General features: G+C 36.5%; 3 protein-coding genes across 3 annotated transcripts; 1 reads left to right on the top strand and 2 right to left on the bottom strand.

Annotated features, from left to right (window-relative positions):
• The first annotated feature begins 1,130 nt into the window (after positions 1-1,130).
• Positions 1,131-3,921, top strand: LOC136269484 (balbiani ring protein 6-like). The gene is made up of 4 exons (XM_011435436.4): positions 1,131-1,435; positions 1,732-1,756; positions 1,922-1,969; positions 2,865-3,921. The coding sequence occupies exons 1-4, from the start codon at positions 1,370-1,372 to the stop codon at positions 3,809-3,811; spliced, it is 1,086 nt and encodes a 361-aa protein (XP_011433738.3). The 5' UTR covers positions 1,131-1,369; the 3' UTR covers positions 3,812-3,921.
• A 6,855-nt stretch (positions 3,922-10,776) lies between these two features.
• LOC117685580 (uncharacterized) lies at positions 10,777-14,623 on the bottom strand. The gene is made up of 2 exons (XM_034460006.2): positions 11,222-14,623; positions 10,777-10,836 (listed from the first exon to the last, which is right to left on the bottom strand). Exon 1 carries the CDS (start codon positions 14,583-14,585, stop codon positions 11,565-11,567), a length of 3,021 nt encoding a protein of 1,006 aa, XP_034315897.2. The 5' UTR covers positions 14,586-14,623; the 3' UTR covers positions 10,777-10,836; positions 11,222-11,564.
• A 494-nt stretch (positions 14,624-15,117) lies between these two features.
• Positions 15,118-18,315, bottom strand: LOC117692446 (uncharacterized). The gene is made up of 2 exons (XM_034480232.2): positions 18,168-18,315; positions 15,118-17,782 (listed from the first exon to the last, which is right to left on the bottom strand). Exon 2 carries the CDS (start codon positions 17,686-17,688, stop codon positions 15,118-15,120), a length of 2,571 nt encoding a protein of 856 aa, XP_034336123.2. The 5' UTR covers positions 17,689-17,782; positions 18,168-18,315.
• Positions 18,316-23,132: the final 4,817 nt, after the last annotated feature.

The following is a 23,132-nucleotide window of genomic DNA, read 5'->3' as shown; positions in this document are numbered from 1 at the left end:
GAACAAATATTTTAAAAAGCATTATTTTGAAAATCGATATAGAATTAAAAAAAAATGCTGAAAATGATATTCCCACAATATTCAACCATCAAATTTTTGTTATGTTGCCCCGATAAGAACATAAAGGTTTTAATATTAAAGTCAAGTTCATATAACCTTTAAAAAAATCGCACGAAAGACCTCCTCGTTGCTCGCAACGAGATCCTGTCTAGTTTATTCTATAATCTGTTGTCTAACGTTCATAACTCTATGTCTCTATCAGTGCATGTACGTCTGTCAGTAAATATGTATACCCTTAATTTTTCTAACTTAGTTTTATGAACCAAGGGGATCAATAGGAACTGAACTTGGCACAAAGTATCCTTATATAAAGGAGATTCAAGATTGCGCAAATACCATTTTGTAAGTAAAACATAGTAAAATATAGGAACAAAAACATCTGCATTAGAAAAATCCCAAAGCATCTTAATAAGAAAAAATTCAAATTATTCAAACTGTGACTCTAGAACTATAGCGGGGCTCTAGAAAGGGTTCAAACATTAAAATTGGAATTTAAAAAAAAGGAAAACTTTTAAAATATCCCGACATGATATACAATGCGTACAAAGCACTTACTAGATACGGTAATATTTTTCAATTTTAAGTACCAAAGAGTACAGGAGTGTTCTAAGTCAAAGAAAAAAAGGCCAAAAAAAAATAATTCTCAAACTTTAAACAGAAAATGAGAAAAGTGAGGCATATGAGGCACAATAATATTGCCTTCAACAAATTGAGTTTAACAATGAGCATTTTATTACGAATGAACTGATTGGGTTATTTAATCCACTGTATGGTAATAGTGGGTGATTAGTAATTGTTAATCCTGTGTCATAGAAATATCTTGTATAACGATCACAATTGAACAAACTGGCGTGTCTTTCACTCTCTAGTTTTAAATCGTTCACTGAACCATGTTCTTTTCTATTTCTAATATTTTAATTTGTTTTTAAAATTGCAGTAATCCAAATGACCTTGTTCCCAATGTCGGATTCGGGAATTTGATTTCAAAGAAATATCCGAGATAAAAAGAACAAATACATTCTATGTCATTGCATAATATTTGTCTGGTTGTTCACTTCTTATTGTTAAAAGAATTCTTATCTCGAAGCAATTCTCAAATTTGTCTACCTGTGTATCAAAATGCATTGTCTGAGCAGGTAAAGAGTTATTTATACTAACAAATCTTTCAAGAACAATATTTCAACGGACGACTCATAGATATTTAAAATCAATGGAATCCCCAGTATGACGATTTAACGTGGTCACAATTTTTATAACCCTGTCCTGTATTATACAGAGTTGAAGCCTTCATCGAGATCATAGAAACAAGATGAGGCCTACCCTTGTCTGCTTGACTGTTTTGTGCGGGTGTCTGCTCGTGCAGGCAAGATCATTGGTATGTTTTTTTTAAGTTATTTTCAAATTAAAAGTTATTTTTTAGTCTCGAGATTTTTAGTTATTCTCTTTTAATTTTCGGAAATGGATGAAATAAAATATGGTTTGTAATGATTAAATTTTGTAACCCAGTCGTTAACACTTTAAGATGTTTTCCTTTTAAACACTTTATTATTTTAAAAATCTCCAAATCGTTTTTACATGTTGTTTATAACTTGATTATTATATAAAAACATTAAATGTCTTTGATATTTAGAATTTTAAATAAGTTTATCATTCTGCTTGTTTTTATAACAGACACCAAAGTATGGAGAGGAAAAAGGTGAAAAATAACTTAACGTTCTCTTGTATTTTATAGTTTCATTAGTTTTAAACCAAATAATGATGAATATTAGACAACAGTGTTATATATTAGTGACTTGAGATTAGATACGTGGGTAAATATTGTCATTTGAATCACTCCGTTAATACGTCTATGTATTTGTAGATGCATTGAATCGTCTTGAGCGTGTCCTCAAAAATCTAGAAAAGCAAGGTAACCTTTGTTTATTTGTTCCTTATTTGTCTTTCATTTGTCAAAAACAGTAGATAAAAACAAAACCTAGTGAGAAAATTTTAACAATATTTATCCTTCTTCAATAATTAAAGTTGTCAAGTCTTAAAGGGGCATGGTCACGATTTTGGTCCAATTTTATTTTTATGTTTTTATTATTTATAATGATTTAGAAATGCATTCCTAATGATCAAATTAATTTGAGTCATTCGTAGAGTTATAAACAAGATACAGAGCTCACAATTCTTTGTCATGAAAACAAGGCTCGTGCCCTATTTTTATTTACATAGGTTCCATATTCCAGTAAAAATCTTTTTCCAGCTTATTTTTCTATCTTTTTATCTATTTTAATCATTGATTTACAATTCCAAAAGTTTAACACATTCGTTTTAGGTTAAAAACTGAAATTTTTACTCTGTTTACATAGCATAGAATGTCAAGCTCTGTAACTCGCTTATAACTCAACAAATGAGACTCAAATTCCGGTTGCCTATTAAGAATGCCTTTCTGAAGCATTGTTGATATTAAAACCGGAAAAATATTTTTTGACCAAAATCGTGACCATGCCCCTTTAAAATATTTCGCAAAATTTCGCAAAGCAGCAAACTAAAAAGGAATAAATGATAGACTGAGCTTCGATTTAACCTTAATAATCAAATGATTGTAAAACTGAAAAATCAGGTTGAGATTTTTTTGTTACAAATCTTTTGTTATGCCAAAAATCTAGGCTTGTAGATTACCTTAGTCAGTCTGTTTGCTAAAACCCTTATGCTTGAAACAGCCAAGTTAAAAGTAAAACTTAAATTAAAAAAAAACCATTCAAATGATCGAAATTTGTAAATAAATAGAAAATATTTTTTTATTATTCTTAAATAAGGCGTTGGGGATAACAAAGAGTTTGAACGACGAGAACACCCGCTTCGTGACGGTGACAATGAAAATGATGAGCGTCTACGACCCCCACCATGCGTTGCTGATGATGAAGATTGCGAACGACGACAACCCCCACGTGATGAACGTCAAAGCGATCGAGATGAACCTAGACGCAGGCCTTCTCCTCGAGCTCTTGGCCAACGTGAAATTGAACAAAGTAGCAATCGACAAAAACCTCCACAACGTGATGACCGTCAAAGCGCTATATACATGTATGACCCTAGACGCAGGCCTCCTTTTCGAGGCCAACGTATACGTGAAGAAAATAGCGAACGACGGCAACCCCTACAACGTGAGGAACGCCTAAACAATCAAGATGGACCTAAACGCAGGCCTCCTTCTCGTGGCGAACATGAAATTGAAGAAAGCGCCAATCGACAAAAACTTCCACAACGTGATGAGCGTCAAAGCGATCGAGATGAACCTAGACGCCGGCCTCCTACTCAAGACGAACGTCAAAATAGCGATAGTGGCGATCGGCAAAGACTTCAACCACGTGTTGGTTACGTTGAAGATGGCGACAAACGACGACCTCCACCACGTGATGACAACAATGGAAATGGAGAACAGCGACAACCCCCACAACGTGATGAACGCCAAAACGATCAAAATGAACCTAAACGCAAGCCTCCTACTCAAGACGATCGTCAAAATGTAGATACTGTCGATCGGCAAAAACTTAAACCACCTATGGGCCACGTTGAATATGGCGACAAACGACGACCTCTCCCACGTGATGAACGTCAAAGCGAGCAAGATGGAACCAAGCGTAGACCTTCTCCTCGTGCCGAACGTGAAAATGAAGAAAGTGGCGATCGACGAAGACCCCCGCCTAATGATGACAAGAATGAAGATGGTAAACGTCGTAGCCTCTCCATCATACAATGTTAATGATAAGAATGTCAGACAATGACGACCCCCACCCAAAGATAATCTAGAGGACAGAGTTTAAAAGAATTTTGAAATCTATAGCAATTGACTCCTCTTAACTCATTTTAGACATGTACTGAAAACTTTTTATAATTAAATAAATGTTCCATTAACACGTTGGGCTTAGTTATAAATGTAGAAAATCTTGGAAACAACTTAAGTTAATGGGGGTTTAATGTAAAAAATATATATTAATGAAATGAGGTCCGCTCACAAAAATCCGTTTGACCGCGCACACATAAAATTCCTTAGCAATACATCAGGTAGGGCAGTTTCACTTCAAACAATTATAACATTAGATTTGAACATTTAAAGTTTTAATGCGTGTCTTTTAGTATATCAAGATCATGGTGCTTTTTCATTTGAATATAATTGATGTGGTTATTATCATTATACAATTTATAGTGCTTTTGCTTGATATTATTTTTAAAATATATTTTAATGATGACGTTTACTCAGAATGAAAAAAAAAATCCACTGATGATAATGAAAAACCATCTACTAGTATTGATGTAATAGACCTTTGATTGTTGTTTTATTTTTCACTTTTAAAACAGTAGGTTAGTTACCTACTTTTTTAGTTAATAGCCATTGAACATTTGTTGAAAAATCAAGAAAAATCCCACAAAATTTTACAATACAATTGAATTTTTTTCAATTGTAAAAATATTACAAACAAATAAACACTTTAAAGAATGAAATACAGTTGATAAATGGAAGGGGCACTAAATAGATACAAAACTTTAAGATTTCAGCGACAATTTTTAAAAACATTCCAGTCCGAATTTCCTCTATCATTTTTCAAATTACTTCCCATTTTTTTTATCTAATTTTACAAAAATTTGAATGATGATAAAATAAAAACATTTTTAATATTAAACTTCTTATATTGACCTTATTCTGTTGGTATAAAATTTATATGAGTTCATGATCAAAATTTTGAGATATGGTGTCTTTTATCGTTTTTATGCATTTTTCAATATTTTTACAATTCTTGTCATTTTACTGATTTAATAATTAAGTGAAGTTAAACCATCAGAAAATATGCAAAATTATATAGACTAAAATATAGAATCTTAACTTTTAATATTTAAAGTACTGCCAAAAATGTTTAAGGGGGTTGTTTACTCAGGGTTTGAGTTCTCAAATTCGGATTGTTATAAAGTTCAATGTAATGAGTAAAATTTGTTCTAAACAAAAAAATTCTAATGAAATGAATTATCATTCTGCAAAATTTAGTCCGAATTTCCTCTGTTTGGCTAATAGTCTATTTTTGTTTGAGCCTAATTCCATAATAAAGTAAAAATTTCGAATGTTATGTCAATAATTCATTTCATAAATACTTTTTGTGTTTAGAACAAGTTTTACTCATGACATTGAACTTTATGAAAATCCGAATTTGAGAAGTCAAACCCTGAGTAAAAAACACCTTTAAGTAAGAATAGATTGGATTGTTGTAAATTATTTTCATTTTTTATTCTTTTTAATTCTATAACCCATTATTTGACGTGCATAGTTATGTGTACGTTGTCAGTACATCCTTCAAACTCTAAGCATTCCAACTTAATCTTTTTAACCGTGTTGGTTTATAGCAACCAAACTTGACACAAAGAATCCTTTGGTAAAGGAAATTCTAGACTGTGCAAAAACCATTTCGAAGGCAAAGAATAGCAATATGGAGATCTGCATACACTACGAAAGAGTATATAATATTCAATATTAGCTATTATCCGTTGCAAGCGCGGAAAATACCATTTTTCCCAATACTGCTTTGTATTTCTGAATTTTTAGCAAATTTTTAATTGAAATGAAATAGAAAGAACAAACGAACAAACAAATATCTTAGGCTACTAACTGGATGTTTCTAGAAAACAGGGTGTAAAATCTAAACTGAAATTGGCAAAGGCACGCAGCATTATTTTTTAATGTGGGGGCCAGACCCATCCCAAAAATCTTGAGACAAGCAACAAAAAAAAGAAAAAAAATGAATTTGTATTATTTTCCTAACTTTAATTTCACTCCTAATTTCCTTAATTTCAGTCCAATTTTTCATACTCCCCAAAAAGTGGGGGGGGGGTTAATCTATGATAATTCAATTTTTTATATGTAAATTTTAAATGTAAATATAAAACAATTCGTTGCTCTGAGAAAAAGTAGGGGGGCAGTGAAAATCACAGTTTCAAGGAGATGTAAATTCGTGGCCAATGACCTCAGTAATACAAAATGTTAATAAAAATTGCATTTCAATAAACATTTAATTTCGTGTATCAACTTAAAAACGAAATCCACGAAAATTGATATTCAACGAATATTGATGAAACCACAGTAGTGATAGAACTTCTTCAAATTGGAATTGCAGTGCAACTGCATCATATGTTTGGGTCCAGGTTTCTAATAGATACCCTAAACAGTATGGGTTTTTTTCATCATACTCTGAAGTCAAGAAATTCGAATCATCTGCTGTCATTTCATCAAAGCAAGACACATGCCCTTTAGACGAATCCCATTGTCTACAATTTGTAGCTGATAATGTAGACCATAACATCAACACCATTGATGGAAATAACACCTTTCATGGTATGGGGATTATATCTTGTTTGTCTCCCGGGTTAGAGAAAAACCCTCTAGGCATTCAACGCTTGGATGTTACTACTGATGACTTAATTGCATCTGGCCATATCAGCTCATTTTACTTCAATGCGGAAAAACACAAAAAGTTCACGAAACTTAAATTCCAAGAGCTGAGACCTCTTAAAAGCATGAACTTTTCTTTGAAGATCGACACCTTGAGAAATGTTCTATGACCTTTAAGATCACCTCTGCCTGGTTGGTCTGGGATGATGCAAATGGTTCAAGAAAGCAATAATCAAGGGGTTTCAGATATAACTTTTTTGCCCATGATTGATTTGAACTCAAGTGATTTGAATTGCATCTTTTCAACGTTGATGTTTGTTTCCAAAGAAGTTTCACGATATAATCGAACTCCAATCATAACGTTTGATCAACCCTTATACTGGAAAGCAGTTATGATGACAAGTAGTGAGGAATGTAGCAACGTTGTCGTACGTCTGGGAGCTTTCCACGCAGATATGAGTTTTATTGGCGGCATCGGTAAAATTATGTCAGACTTTGGGCTTAGAGAAATACTAGAACTCATATATGCCCCAAATGCTGTTAGTCATATGTTAAGCGGGAAGGCAGTTTCCCGGCAGTTCGAGCAATGATGCTTTTGGACACTGCGATGCAATGCATGCTTAACGGACATATATTCGATATGAATCAGTGTGATGAAGTTGAAAGTGACTTTGAGGAGGCAAATCCCGTTTTGGACAAAGCAGATGAGTTATACAGTCGCCTGTATTCGAGAGACATTTCTGTTAAGCAGGCTATTGATGGTCCTGTTTTCACTGCATTGGAGAAGTGCATTCGAGACAAAACAAATGAAATCAAACAATCTCGAACAGCACAATTATGGCATTTATTTAGTGAGATGGTTGCCATTTTGAAACGCTTCTTGGTTGTAGAAAGGACAGGGGATTGGCAGCTTCATCTTTTCACATTGCAGGAAATGTTGCCATATTATGCAGCTGCAGTTCACAATCTGTATGCTAAATCTGTGTATTTGTATCTATCTCAAATGCAGGACCTAGACAGAGTCCACCCAGAGGTATATAACCATTTTATGAAGGGAAATCATGTTTTACGCAGAACCGATCGGCGTTGGTCAGGTTTGTCTACTGATTGGATTATAGAGCAGGTATTGATGAGGAGCGTGAAATCTACAGGCGGATTAACACGTGGAAGAGGAATGGGGGAAGCTCAGAGGGCGCAATTGCTTTTGTTTATGCCAACATTAGCAGAATATAATCAGGCGATCCAAACATTTACTGACACAGAATACCAAACAAGTGATCAGCATGTCGATATGTCCAGATTAAGAATGGAAAAGACAACAAAGATGTAAATGTATTGCGCGACTTCTTGAAAGATAGGGACCCATTTGTCTTACATGACAAGACTTTGCGTAACATTGAAACCGGAATGATTGCGGACAACGACGCAAATGCAGATGCTGCAAAGAGTATAGGCGAAAAAAATATACAGTCTATGGCTGGACAATTGGTATCAGAAATTTCATTTAAAAGGAAAGATCAAGTGGTTCTTCTTGATATAAAAGGAACATCGAACAGTAATGTCACACAATTCTTGCAAATTGATCCTCAGCTCATGTTTCAGAGGTTGACAGCTGTTGGATCAGAAACACTGAACACAACAGCTGAGTTGTTTCAATATGAACTTTCAAGCTTTCCGTCATCAGTGTTTGAAGCAAATGGTCTTTTAAAGCAGGCAGCAAAAGCCACGCTTGCTGAAGCTATATGGAGTACAGGTGACTGCCATGCTGAAGAACTCCCAACAACAAATCTATTAAATGTAATCAATGGAGGATCTCTACTGCATCGAATACCATGGTCCAAAGGCGAGACATTTTCCTAGATTTGCTCAAAATATGCTGATCATGTCAAAGGGCGCTTTCAAAATCCCATCGTTGTAATGGATGGTTACATCGGTACGTACATCAACTTAAGATATGACTCACATGAGGCGCAGTAAAGGAATTCAAACAAACACAATCACTTTTACTGAGAATATGCCACTGAGAATAAAGAAGAAAACTTCTTCTGAATGTATCAAACAAGCAAAGCTTTGCTAAACTGAAAGAGAGCAATATCGAAGCTATACAAAATGAGGGTGATGTAGCTTTGTTGATATGTCAGACAGCTGTTACTAAGGCAGACGATCACACAATGGTTGTGTATGGAGAAGACACTGATTTGCTAGTTCTGCTGTGCCATTACGCAAAAGAAGGCAGACAAATATTTTTCACCACTGACAAACAAACGTCAATGAAAAACCACAGAGTTTTGGATATATCAAAAGCAAAGTCAGTTCTTGGAAGTGATAGTTGTCGTCAACTCCTGTTTATTCATGCTTTAACAGGTCGAGACCACTATATTTTGTGACGTCGGCATAAATTTGCATACTTAATTAGCCATCTGTTTACTTTTATCGACTAACCAATCAATTGAATGAGTTGCAAGGCATTGTGGGCTACTACAAGTTTCAGTGTATACAAAGCGTATTGAAAATATATACCATTTTGAATTGTCCTTTGGAAATTCATTTTGAATGATTTTTCAGAATTTATGAAATTAATATGGACAATTATGTCTGAACTTCAATTTCTATGCTCACATTTAAAAAACATTGCATATAAGGACTTATATCAACCTATTAAAATGCCCCATTGGCAATGTTCAAAAGAGATGTACGTCCTATTGAATTAGAAGCAGTGAGTACCATTTTTTCACGTGATAGCCCATATTTGGGATAACATTAGTAGAATGCGCTTTGATATTTTCTTCAGGGACATTCATCAGAATGCTTAACAGACAAAATACTATATATATGCTGCATAGCTTGCGCTTCTGCATTTGTATATCTGTGCATTTCTACTACCGTGACTATTCATATATGTTAAAAATGTACAGTTACCTGTATTTATTTCTAGTGTACACTGATAAAGTCACCAAAACACAACTGGCGGTTTTTCTTACCAAAATCTGTTTGTACCTTTCTGCGTATGTTTGTCAGTCGCTTGATACTTATCATTTTTTGAAGCAACAATTGATCAACTAAAACAACGGTATTTTTCAATGTGATCATGGAACAAAGTTAATGGTACGTAATCTTTCCTTTTTTACATTCTAAAGTAAAAATCAAGATGTACAAACATTCCGGCAAGCAATTAAATATTGTGAATAAAACGGACAAAAACCACGTGCGTTTGTTGAATCGTAAACACGTTGTAAACCGTCATGCATTGCAACTCATTCACTGGATTGGAGAATCTGTTTAAGGTATATACTGTCAAGTGTTAAATAATGCTATCCATATAAGGTATTGTACCCGACCTGTTTAACAGGGTGTGACACAACTAGTCGTTTGCGTGGCATTGGAAAACCTGCTGCCTTGAAAAAGATAATGACTGACATTTATCTAAAATCACAAGGAGCTGTATTTTTGCAAGAAAATTATAGCAAAGAAGATATAATAAAGGCGGGAGAAGAAGCATTAGTAAAATTGTAGGGTGGGGTACCACTAGAGGGTTTAGACATTCTCAGATAGAGAAAGTTCACGACAAAAACTAAAAGGAATGCTGTGGTCCAAGTGCAGCCACTTCCACCAACATCTGATACTGCCATATTTCATTCAATGCGAGTTTACTTACAGTGTCAGTACTGGAAAGGCAAATCAGTGGCAGATCTTGATCCTACAGAATAGGGTTGGACGCTTAAAACTGGTAAACTTCTACATATTGAAATGTCCAAACCACCTGCACCCGACTTCCTATTGAAAATCATCCACTGCAATTGTAAAACCAACTGCGACAATAAGAAATGTAGCTGTCGAAAAAATGACATAGCGTGTTCAGGTGGATGTGGAGAATGTAGAGGAATCAACTGTTTCAATTCAAGAAATACTCCAGAATCTGATGACGAGAGTGAAAACGAAATTTAAAATTAGAAAACTGTTATATTCCTTTACAATAAAAAGATGTTAATTCCATTTCCATTTTATTTTTCATGGTTGTGATGTAAACAATTTGCATCAATTGTACATATCCAATCTTGTTATCAGGTTATAAAATAAGCTGATACCATATTGATTTGATTTGGTTATTAATTATTTCTTTATTACCATGATTCAAAAAAAAAAATTAAAAAAAATAAAAATTTAAAAAATTAAAAAAAAATGCCATAAATTTGACCTGTGTTTCATGTTATGTTTTTATTTCAATTGTTCAAATACAGTAACTATTCTGTAATTTGGAGAGAAGATAAGTCGTTACAAATAGATTTGATATTTGTGCAGTAACAAGCTTCAGACTTGAGTTGTTTTATTGCCTCCTCGGAGAGGGTGAGAAACTACAAAAGTTACATCATTTATAAGTACATGTACAGACATCAACATGACAGTCCACATTTCACATTATGCCAAATTTAGAAAAATCGAGCGTGACTCATGTACATAATGTTAGCTGTAAAATTTAACAATCATAACATGTCAAATTTACTTCTAAAGAGTTCAGGTAAGTTATCGAGACAGCAAATTGTAAAATATCTGGAATAAAATCACGTTAGAGAAATAATGAGATAGTCCGATCTATGTTTTACTTAATGCTAACGTCCTGCCAATACACAAATCTCTATTTCTGCTGTAAATATGATGTGACATGTAAAAATAACTGATGCACCTAAAATGTAACGTAATTATTCGACACTTTTAGCAATGCAAAGACATGACACTTACAGTTTATAAACATCCAAGCCCTGTTTAGTCGGTTAACAGAAAACCATGATATATGGCGCGAAGCCTTTCTCATTATAAAAATATCCCTCCGGATATTAGATAAACCTAAACAATCTCAGACCGGATAAAATTGAAAAATTATCAAAACAAGTAACAACACACTCCCCTTCTGATTTTGACTAGAAATCAACATTTAAGCAAACTATATCAATATGTGAAAATATAATCAAATTTGACAAAATATTCTGATACTAAACTGGTACCGATATCATGTAAAAGTACATAATACAATAAATCCGATCCCACACATGAATACAAACGTTGTCATATTTTGGTGGCACACTCACTTAACCTCTAGGAGCTTCACAAGTTGGGTGATCGGACGAACATAGGAAGTGGACGTATCCCCTCGCATTACCCGCACTTTGACCTTGCGAACGAGTTCATCTTCGCTTTTGAAGGCCTCTTCGATTACTCCCATCGGCCAATGGTTTCTGGGGGATTCACTGTCTTTCAGAAGCACAATGTCACCTTTATTGAAGTGGATTCCTGGCGATTCCCATTTTGGTCGGGTCTGAAGAAGGTGAAGGTACTCCAAGCGCCAGCGGGTCCAAAAGTTGTCGGCAAGATACTGTACTCTCTTCCACTGGTTTTTGATAGCATCTTTCTGGTCGCAGCTCGGTAAGTCAAAATCATCCAAAGGATTCTTTTGAGTAAGCAGCTGACAAGGTGATAATACCTCTGGTTTATCTGGGTCCGTTGATACTGGCACTAAAGGTCGTGCATTTAGAATGGCACAAACTTCAAGCATAAACGTTGATAGGACTTCGTGTGTTAGATCATGTTTGTTTTGTAGTAACAAGGCATCTAGGATCCGTCTACAACAACCAATCATACATTCCCAAATTCCTCCGAAGTGCGAGGCATGGGGTGGGTTGAAGATCCAAGAAATTCTGTTATTCTTCAAGTAATTGGCTACAGGGCCTTTTTCAATAAATTGGGCATCCAACTCTAGCTCTTTCACACCACCAACAAAATTGGTGCCTCTGTCCGACCTGAATTGTTTAACAGGTCCACGAATGGCCATAAATCTGCGAAGAGCATTGATGAAGGAAGGACTGCTTAACTCCTCAATGAGTTCGACGTGGACAGCTCTGGACACCATGCATGTGAATAGAATGGCCCAGCGGTTATGGTTTCTTTGCATGCCTCGTGTCTTCCTGTAAACAATAGGCCAGGGTCCAAAGGTGTCGATTCCAACAAATGTGAATGGTGGCCCGGTCTCTAAACGGTCTCTAGGTAAGTCTGCCATTTTTGTCCAGCCAAAGCTGCCTCTAAGTTTTTTGCATGTGACGCAACTTCTAAGCACAGAAATGATTAGTCGCTTTCCACCCACAAGCCAAAAGCCAGCTGCTCGTATAGCACATTCTGTTAAGTGACGTCCTTGATGTTGTATGTTACTGTGAAAATGACGTACTAGGAGAAGTGCAATATGATGGCCTTTGGGTATGATGATTGGATGATGATGGTCTTCATATGGTCGATTAGTGGAGATGTGCTGCAGCCGTCCTCCAACTCGAAGGATTCCGTTTGGATCTAAGACAGGATTTAGGGAAAGAAGTGAGCTGTTTTTAGGTGGTTTACTCCCCTTCATGATTGATCGCACCTCTTCTTGATACACTTCATGTTGGACTTCCTTTATGATGAACTGCTCTACAGGTAAGTGATGATTTTGTTTTTCTCTTTGGAAGCGCACAGCAATCTTCCTTAAGTTTGTGATAGCTCTCTTGAGACTATTCCAAGATGAGAATTTCGTAAATCTGGCAGTCAAGGATAATACTTTTTCTGGAGGATCTGATGTCTCAGTCTTCAGGTTCACAACTTCTTTCCTGATTTCTACATCGTCATCCGCCTCGACTACAGGGAAATACTCGTTCACATGAACATATTCATTGACAAAAAATTCTGGTCCTTGTAGCCATACACTATGCGGAAGACTGGAAGTCTTAAAACTTCTGGTGGCGATATCAGCTGGGTTGGATTCAGTAGATATGTAGCCCCACTGCTCAGGTCCACAAAAGGATCTTATGCGACTCACACGATTGCACACATAGACATGAAATCGTCTCGCCTCAGCTGAGATGTAGCCTAGAACTACTCTGCTGTCTGAATAAAAGCGGAATGCACTCTTTGCAATGTCCAATTCTTCTTTTACAGTTTCTGCTAATTCAGTAGCAAGGACTCCCGCGCATAACTCCAAACGGGGAATGGTGTGACCGTGTGTTGGAGCCACCTTTGCCTTTCCCACTAAAAATCCTACATCTGTAACATTGCCTCTGACTCTAAGATAGGCTACGGCTGCAATGGCTTCCTTTGAAGCATCGCAGAAGATATGGACACTGACATCGTCTGCTGAAGTCACTGAGGTCTTGCCATACATGCGGGGAATTCTGATGTCCTCTAAACACTGAAGCGAGTTTACCCAGTTTTCCCAACGGATGAGGAAGTTTTCTTGAAGTGGTTCATCCCAACCTACTTGTTTCACTGTTGACATTACCTCCCGAAGAAAAAGCTTTCCTTGCAATGTGACAGGAGCCGTGAATCCTATCGGGTCAAACAGACTGTTGATTGTCGACAGTACCCCTCTGCGGGTAAAGGGTTTCAGGTCCTTTGAAACTTGGAATATGATAGAATCGGTTTCAGTGTCCCAGGAAACTCCTAGACTTCTCTGGACTGGTAGTGTGTCACATCCGAAATCAAGGTGTTTCAGGTCTTTGGAGAGATCATCGTTAACAAACTGCTGCAAAACGGCTTTTGAGTTGGAAGCAATCTTATGCAGTCGAAGTCGTCCTCCTATGCTAAGCGCCTGTTGTGTTCTCCTCATCAGACTGATGGCCTCTTCTTCGCTGGTACAGCTCGTCAGACCGTCGTCAACATAAAAGTTCCTGTTGACAAAATCTTGTACATCTGTGTCTGCATGTTGAACAGCCTTGTGTAGTCCATACGTCGCAATCGAGGGAGAAGGTGTATTTCCAAATACGTGTACAGTCATTCTGTATTCCTTGAGCGGTGTATCAAGATCACCATCAGGGTGCCAAAGGAATCTCAAAAAGTCTCTGTCTTTCTCTGTAACCTTGAAATTATAGAACATCTGCTCTATGTCTCCAGTGATGGCTATCTCATCCTTGCGGAACCGCAGAAGAACTCCTAAGAGATTGTTGGTTAGGTCTGGCCCCTTGAACAGAACATCATTCAATGCTAATCCCTCATGCCTGGCCGAAGAATCGAAGACCATACGTATGGAGTCAGGCTTTTTAGGGTGGTATACCCCAAACAATGGTAGGTACCAGCATTCAGAATCCATTGAAATCGGTGGTGCTATCTCGGCATGCCCGTGGTCAAAGATTTAAAGATTTTCTGCATGAAATCTTGAGCATGACGATGCTTCGTTGGGTTACGTCGAAAGCTGTTGTCTAACATCAGAGCTCGTTTAAGGGCTTGAGTTTTGTTATTGGGTAGAATGGGTCTATTCTCCTTAAAAGGCAGGGGTGCAGTCCATCGCCCATCTGCATCTTTCTTGAAGGAAGAATTCATAATTTCAATGAACTTTTGATCGTCTATGGATGGTCCAAGTTTTTCATCGTGTTCTGTTTTCTGGAAAACACTGCTGACTACAAATAGCTGATTTTCACAAGGCTCAAAAAGGGTAGGCCTTCCGTTTGAGAGTACAAAGGTCTTGTTTGTGTTAACGACTTCTCACAGGATGAATCTCTGCCATTCAGTCAATTGAAAGTTGACTGAAAGGTTACTGAAATGTGACTGAATGGCATATGTGTGCCATTCAGTCACCTTTCCAGACCATTCAGTTATCATTCAGTTGACTGAATGGCAGAGATTCATCCTGTGTCTGAGACATGCGTGTTATTTAAGCATACTCTGCCAAGTATAACCCATCCTAGTGGAAGCTTCTGTGCAAATGGTAAGGAAACTTTTCCTATTTTCTGTTCCATCACGTGGTGGACCTCCAAAAGATCTCTGCCGATCAACAGTTCTATCTGCACTTTGTTGTCTATCCGTGGTATACAAGACGCAATATCTTGCAGGTGAGTGAATTGACGTGCTATCTGGGGGGTCGGAATTTCATCCCTGTTGTTTGGAATTTCATCACATTCCAGAAGGGTAGGAAGTTCAAATGAGCAAGTCTGGTCCATAGATTGCACAATATATCCTACACCTTGTCGACCAAATACAGGTTTCTTCCCGGCACATGACACTAAAATGTAGTTATGTTCTGGGCCTCTTTCATGGAAAAAGTCAAAGAGTGTAGAAGTTGCCAGAGTTTGATTACTCTGATCATCCACTATGGCATAAACAATCCGAACTTCCTCCGGTTTGTTTTTAGGGTGTACACGAACCTTCAGTATCTTGGCGCATGATCTGTTGGTGGAACGGGTAGTTCCACATATCTGTGTACAGGATGTTGATACCTTGGAAGCGCTCGACTCCCCTTCATCCTGGATCAAGTTGGGGTGTAATGCTGTGGGATGTGAATAAGCATTACAGATGCTGCATTGCACCTTGGATTTGCAGTTTTTGGCAAGGTGACGCTGGTCTGCACAACACTTAAAACAAATCTGTTTCATGCGAATGAACTTCATCCTTTCTTCTAGAGGTTTCTGTCGAAAGGCTCTGCATTCATTTAGGGAGTGGTTTTTTCCATGCAATGGACAGATTGTCACATCTGACTGACACACAGCTACTTCTGTCTTTCTAGTTGACACATTTCTTGGAGGGGGGTTTCTTTGGTATACACTTCGTCCACCACTTCTCTGCGTTTGCTTCTGATTATCTGACTCGTATACAAATCCTGGGTCATTTTTCATTTTTGCAATATTTTGAAGGAAAGAAGTGAAGTAAGTAAATGGTGGAAACTGTCCGTTATGGTGCAATTTATAGTCACTTGCTTTATGAGTCCATTTTTCTTGTAGATTGAATGGCAGTTTAGACACAAGTTTGTTTACACCATAGGAAGAGTCAAAATAGGCTAGTGTGATTGCGTTCTGATCATCACTCTTGATTCCTTCAATTTCAGTTGCAAGATCTGCTAGATCAAAGAATTCTTTCCTCTGGTGATTTTGAAGTTTTGGAAAATCTAAGATCCTTTGTTGAAGTGTGTGTTGAATTATTTCTGGACTTCCAAAACGTGTGTCAAGGCGTTCCCATGCAAGTTTTAATGCCTTTTCTGGGTCCTGTACGTTCGCTGAGCGGATGCTTTGTACTTGCTTGGTGGAATCTGGTCCCAGCCATCTGACGAGCAAATCAAGATGCTCTAGAGGTGATGCCTGTACTTCTGTGACTATGTTTTGGAATGTCGCTTTCCATGATGAGTAGTGGGTTGGATTATCATCATAAGTAGAAAAACGTGAAGATATCAGGTCCTTTTTGGCAATATACCTCGTGAGGTGATCGAACCCATATGGGGAGAATGGCTTGGCTGATGGGTTCAGATTGGATGTAAGGTCCTGATTCTTCTCACACGGTGTGGAATGTTTTGGGTTACAAAAGTTCTTGAAGCTTCTTATGGACGAAACACTAACCTGGTCTTCCCGATTTTCTTTCAAGTTACGTACGTACTGTTTTGTCCGTTCTAAGGTGTCTTGTTGACACTGCTCCTTCTCTGCACACTCTTCGAGGATATCTCCTTTTTCTGTGTCATTAGCGAGTGTTTCTAATGCTTCAAATGTAGTCTGGGCTACAGCAACTGCTTTGCGACTTTCCAGAATCTTTCGCTCTGCTTCGATGGCTGCTTGCTTCCTTAGGAGCGCCGCTTCCTCTTCTGCAAACTTCAGGTCCAATTTTGCAGTTTGCAGGCCCACTTTAGCTGCTTGGCGTTGGATGATAGTGCTGAGGTTTGAGCCAGTTGTTGAAGGGACTTGAGATGTGACGCTATGCCTACGATTTCCTACAGATGATTTTTTGTTGAGAGAAGAATAACTCAAGTTTCTCACCACTTCTTCTTTAACACGGAGTGGTAATCCTTCAGTTTGACCGTTACTTTCTGCAAATTGTGTGTAGGATGGCACATTATCCGTAAGTCTACTTTCAATCTCAGTTATCATGTAGTCAACTTTACCACGAACTGATGATGCAACTAGCCTGTGTGAGGCCTCTTCCCTTAAGCTAGCTGCTGTTCTTGTTCCTTTTAAGTATGACACATATTCATTGGACAGACTGTTGTACTGATTAGCAAAGTGGATAAGGTCAGACTTCATAGCTCGTAGAACATTTTCCTCCGTTGGACGGACATCTTCAAATTCTAGAATCACCGTTTCAATGTCTCTTCTTACATCTCGGAGTCTGTCATTATATTTCTCTACTTTGTCCTCGAACAGCATTAGGGCTTGTTGAGTAAGCGTCCTCACTGATCGTAGATATCGATCTGGTAGACTGCATGTACCGATATCCATGGCGTATGAATGTGTAGTACTAAACTTTTCTCACTCTGCAGTAACAAGCTTCAGACTTGAGTTGTTTTATTGCCTCCTCGGAGAGGGTGAGAAACTACAAAAGTTACAACATTTATAAGTACATGTGCAGACATCAACATGACAATCCACATTTCACATTATGCCAAATTTAGAAAAATCGAGCGTGACTCATGTACGTAATGTTAGCTGTAAAATTTAACAATCATAACATGTCAAATTTACTTCTAAAGAGTTCAGGTAAGTTATCGAGACAGCAAATTGTAAAATATCTGGAATAAAATCACGTTAGAGAAATAATGAGATAGTCCGATCTATGTTTTACTTAATGCTAACGTCCTGCCAATACACAAATCTCTATTTCTGCTGTAAATATGATATGACATGTAAAAATAACTGATGCACCTAAAATGTAACGTAATTATTCGACACTTTTAGCAATGCAAAGACATGACACTTACAGTTTATAAACATCCAAGCCCTGTTTAGTCGGTTAACAGAAAACCATGATGTATGGCGCGAAGCCTTTCTCATTATAAAAATATCCCTCCGGATATTAGATAAACCTAAACAATCTCAGACCGGATAAAATTGAAAAATTATCAAAACAAGTAACAACACAATATTGTTTTTACTTTTTCCCACATTTCCACAATTTTTAATTACAATACATAAAAAAGCAATATTTGACCCAAAAGAATCTTAAATATTTCTCGTGAAAGTGTTTTACATGTATAACTCGGACAAAATAAAACTTAAAATGGAGTTTAGAACTAGAGCAGAGCTCGTGGCAAAGCCACGAGTAGGTCTTCCGTTGTTGCTGCGGGTTGAAAATATGTGATATGGTGTCAAACGATCATAATGACTAAACTTGCAGTTCTGCTTTTGTTATAAAAACGTGTTGTGATTGAAAGCCTGTATATAAAACATGCTTTGAAAAAGAAAGGAAGAAAATGTTTTAGAAAAACTATTTGTCAAACACAGTTTGTGTAATCGTTTCAAAAATTCTTTAAAATCTTTGAGATGTTAAATGGCGAGTTAAATTTTCAAAGGGTAGCAAGCATTGTTATAAATTGTATGTAATCATGTTTCATGTCAGGAATTGTATATTTAAAAAAAAACCGAACACGCCTACAAAACACGTGACCTTTTCTCTAAGATAACTTCTTTATTTAAATCTTTCTAAATTTTTGAAGACTATGTGCAAGTTTAGAATTGTTACGTGCTGACAAAATTTAGTAATTAGTCAAAATTGATGGCATCTCTGAGCTTTTCTGTAGGGAAATGTGTGTCGTCTGATATCATTTAATGATACGAGTAGACTTGGACATTCAAAATAATATATAATCAGCAAAAAAAAAGATCAGCGGGAGAATTTATGCAAAAGCGAGCATCTAAATTTTACACCAGATGGTGCTGTCATAGAGACACCGCTATGTAACGTGAATTAAATAGCCTTATTTACAGAAATGAATATTACCTCTCTCAACGATGTAATAATATGCAACATCCTTATTTCTATGTCAGTGGGTTGATTTATAAAATTGATAAAAACTTGGAATTCTGGGAAGGAATTAGACAGTCCGTGTTAGAGAAATTCGAAGAAGTTATGAAACTGGTCAGTTTCTAGATCAAACTGCGCATTGATGTATTAAAAGACTATCATGTGTATCGTCTGTAGCCACGGTCCAGAATCCGTATGTGCAGTCATACATTGTATGTATATCGATACACCTTTACCTCCTCACCTACAGTTATACAAATGAGGGTGCAACCTTCATATACACATGCATAGTATTATAGTTCTGGAAACTATTTATCTTGTATTTTAATATATTGGGTATTCATTGTTCACCTAAAATTAGTATTCCACTAGCTGGCTGTAGCTAACATTGTAAGTAAATAAAGTTGCATTACAACCTCATAATACACAACTTCAATTAAAAGGTTATAACATTTTCTCCTCAACGTTTCAAAGTTTGACTTCCAACTTTCAATTATAATATATTATGAATTATTCTGTTCATAACTATAGAAGTTTAGCGTGGTCAACAGGTTGATTTATTAGCCACATTCTCAGGTAAGGATTTCACATCTTTAATGTGAAGATGATTGACTTCGAATAATAGTCTTATTGTTAATAAAAGCACCTTCCAACTGTTACTCAATTGCAAGTGTTCTGAGTTGTGTGCGCTAAAGCGACACAGAATTTTCGGTCGCACGTGGCGATTGAATTAACACAGACTGACCGAATAAACAAACGGGTGGGAAAGTGAAACATGTTGAGGAGAAAATGTTACACATAAGAAGAAGTCGCAAAAAATGATTTTCGACATATCTGGATATCTTTTCGCCAATTTAAAAAAAATCCAGCGCGAGCACTTGTCAGCGGGGCGGGAGTAGGGGGGGGGGGGGGGGCGCGCAGCAATGAGTTCGCTTCCACACTCAAACGAACGACCATGTATTAGAAAAACTACAGAGTGATTAATATGTGATCGATAGAATCTAATCTTAAGTTGTTTAAATCTCAATTGAATATTCTTTCAAATAATCATTAAATGCCTCAATTCAGGACAATTCAGGACAATTCAGGACATTCTTTTATCGTGCTTATAAGCACCTACCGCAAACATGTAACATGGAACTTTGATTATAATTTGAGTTGATTTTTAAACTACCTTGTACTCTATCGTATAATTAAATCAATGCTTAATCAGCGGTACAAGTAAAATGAATTTATTTTTCATCTTAAACCTAAATAATAGTTAAAACATAATAAATATAGTTCTGTCCGTGCAAAATATGAAACATGAACGCGTGGTAAGGTACATGTAGAAGAACACGAGCCGACCGCGGATCACTTGTCCACTCGCGCTATATCTCCTCGGCCATGTTCGAGGGATGATCATCATTTAATATTTCGGGGGGGGGGGGTTAAACATTTTTAGATATACAAACCAACCATTAATTTATTTCTGACGATGTTTCCGATTTGGAGTAATACCGTTCATTAATATTCATTTTCAATCAAATGTTTAATTAAATAAATACAAGATGAACAAACTTTTATAACATAAAATTAAAACAGTTCTTGTATTTACGACTATATAAACTCAAACACGTTCATATTCAACTAAGTGTGCGTCGCGGTGTGCGAATCTTGTGTATGAGATAACCGCTTACCGCTAGGTAGTGCAGCCGTGGCTGATCTCCTCGGCCGTGGACGAAGAATAGATTACGTAAAGGTACAACGCACAGACACGCACAGCTCGGAACCCAGGGCGATTTGTAAAGTTTGCAGTATAATGACCATATTCTATCAAATAAAAGTTCTTTATTTTAAACTTAAAACCCACAATTGATCTATGTCTGATATTGCTTTAGATTGAGTATGACATTGCTTTAAATTTATTAATTAACTGAACAATTTCTTAATTGACACCGAATCGTTTAGTCCATAAACTTTTATGTGTAAACAAAACTAAAACAATTCTTGAGTTCGCGGCTAAATAAACTCGTATATGAGAGACGCAACTCTCGTGTATTAGATAACCGCTGACCGCTAGGTAGCCCAGCCGCGACCATGGTGACCGATTTTCTCGGCTGCGGGTGAGGGAGAGTTTCGTTAACTTGGCCAATTGCCGCGAGTACTGGTCAACACATATTACTTTTTCCCTCACATTATGCAATACCCGAACACAAAAACAGTTTAATGAGATCAATAAAGTCACAAACAACATTTTTTGCAGCGACGCCCATATCGAAAAATTTACCGTTTTAGAGTTATGAAGCAAAGACTTTTAAGGGCTCTAGATCCCTCATTTTAGGGGCTAGCCCCTTTGTTATGGTATCAAATGAAAGCTCTTAATATTCTGCACACATTTTGTTCTATATGTGTCTAGAAAAAATTTACAACTAAAAAGTAATTGAGCAAAGATATGTGCAAAATTTAACACTTTTTGAAACATAAATTTCGATTTAATTTTTTAAGGAGTATACGTGGGTTAATCAAACATGTAAAACTAGGAGGACAACGTTCAAGATGTCTACATTAAAGATTTGTAAATTAAAACTACTTGCTATGGATCAACTCGGAGCCTTTGCAGGTACTAGAGACCCACTAAAAAATATTCAAAGGGGAATAACTCAAAACCGGAAGTAGCGATTTCACAACATTTTGTGCTATAGTAAGCTATTGTCATTTCCAATAAACCCTGAAAATTTGAATAAAATCTAATGACAAACAAGCGAGATATTACAGTTTAAAGAAACGTCTAGAAGAAAAAGAAGAAGAACTAGAGCAGAGCTCGTGGCAAAGCCACGAGTAGGTCTTCCGTTGTTGCTGCGGGTTGGAAATATATGTTATTACATTGTCGAGAGAAGTAATATTCATTTCTGTAAATAAGGTTATTTAACTCACGTTACATAGCGGTGTCTCTATGAAACAGCACCATCTGGTGTAAAATTTAGATGCTCGCTTTTGCATAAATTCTCCCGCTGATCTATTTTTTTAGCTGATTATATATTATTTTGAATGTCCAAGTCTACTTGTATCATTGAATAATATCAGACGACACACATTTCCCGGCAGAAAAGTTCATCAATTTTGGCTAATTACTAAATTTTGTCAGCACGTAATAATTCTAAACTTGCACATAGTTTTCAAAAATTTAGAAAGATTTAAATAAAGAAGTTATCCCATAGAAAAGGTTACGTGTTTTGTAGGCGTGTTCGGTTTTAAAAAAATACAAATCCTGATATGAATCATGAGTACATACTGTTTATAACAATGCTTGCTACCCTTTGAAAATTTAACTTGCCATTAAATATCTCATTTTTTAAAGAATTTTTGAAACGATTACACAAACTGTGTTCGACAAATAGTTTTTCTTAAACATTTTCTTCCTTTCCAAAAAATAAAAAAACTTTTTATATACAGGCTTTCAATCACAACACGTTTTTATAACAAAAGAAGAACTGAAAGTTTAGTCATTATAATCGTTTGACACCATATCATATGCAAAATCAGTGGGTTTACTAATTAGATTGAAAAAAAAACTTCAATTGCGTTTGCGTAAATTGGAATTATGGGAAGGAATTAGACAGTCCGTGTTAGAGAAATTCGAAGAAGTTTTGAAACTGGCCAGTTTCTAGATCAAACTGCGCATTGATGTATTAAAGGACTATCATGGATATCGTCTGTACCCACGGTCCGGAATCCGTATGTGCAGTCATACATTGTATGTACATCCCCACCTACAGCCATACAAATCAGGGTGAAACCTTCATATACACATGCATAGTATTATAGTTCTGGAAACTATTTATCTTGTATTTTAATATATTGGGTATTCATTGTTCAGCTAAAATTAGTATTCCACTGGCTGTAGCTAACCTTGTAAGTAAATTAAGTTGCATTACAACCT

This window comes from Magallana gigas, chromosome 4, assembly GCF_963853765.1.
Source record: "Magallana gigas chromosome 4, xbMagGiga1.1, whole genome shotgun sequence".
Classification (NCBI taxonomy): domain Eukaryota; kingdom Metazoa; phylum Mollusca; class Bivalvia; order Ostreida; family Ostreidae; genus Magallana; species Magallana gigas.
Note: the sequence above shows the minus strand (reverse complement) of the source record. Positions and strands in the feature narration are given on the sequence as shown.

Coding starts and splice junctions, on each gene's coding strand:
- LOC136269484 (XM_011435436.4), top strand. CDS start 1,370: ATGAGGCCTACCCTTGTCTGCTTGACTGTTTTGTGCGGGTGTCTGCTC. Junction 1,757..1,921: donor AAAGTATGGAGAGGAAAAAG/GTGAAAAATAAC, acceptor ATGTATTTGTAG/ATGCATTGAATCGTCTTGAG. Junction 1,970..2,864: donor CAAAAATCTAGAAAAGCAAG/GTAACCTTTGTT, acceptor TTCTTAAATAAG/GCGTTGGGGATAACAAAGAG.
- LOC117685580 (XM_034460006.2), bottom strand. CDS start 14,585: ATGGATTCTGAATGCTGGTACCTACCATTGTTTGGGGTATACCACCCT.
- LOC117692446 (XM_034480232.2), bottom strand. CDS start 17,688: ATGGATATCGGTACATGCAGTCTACCAGATCGATATCTACGATCAGTG.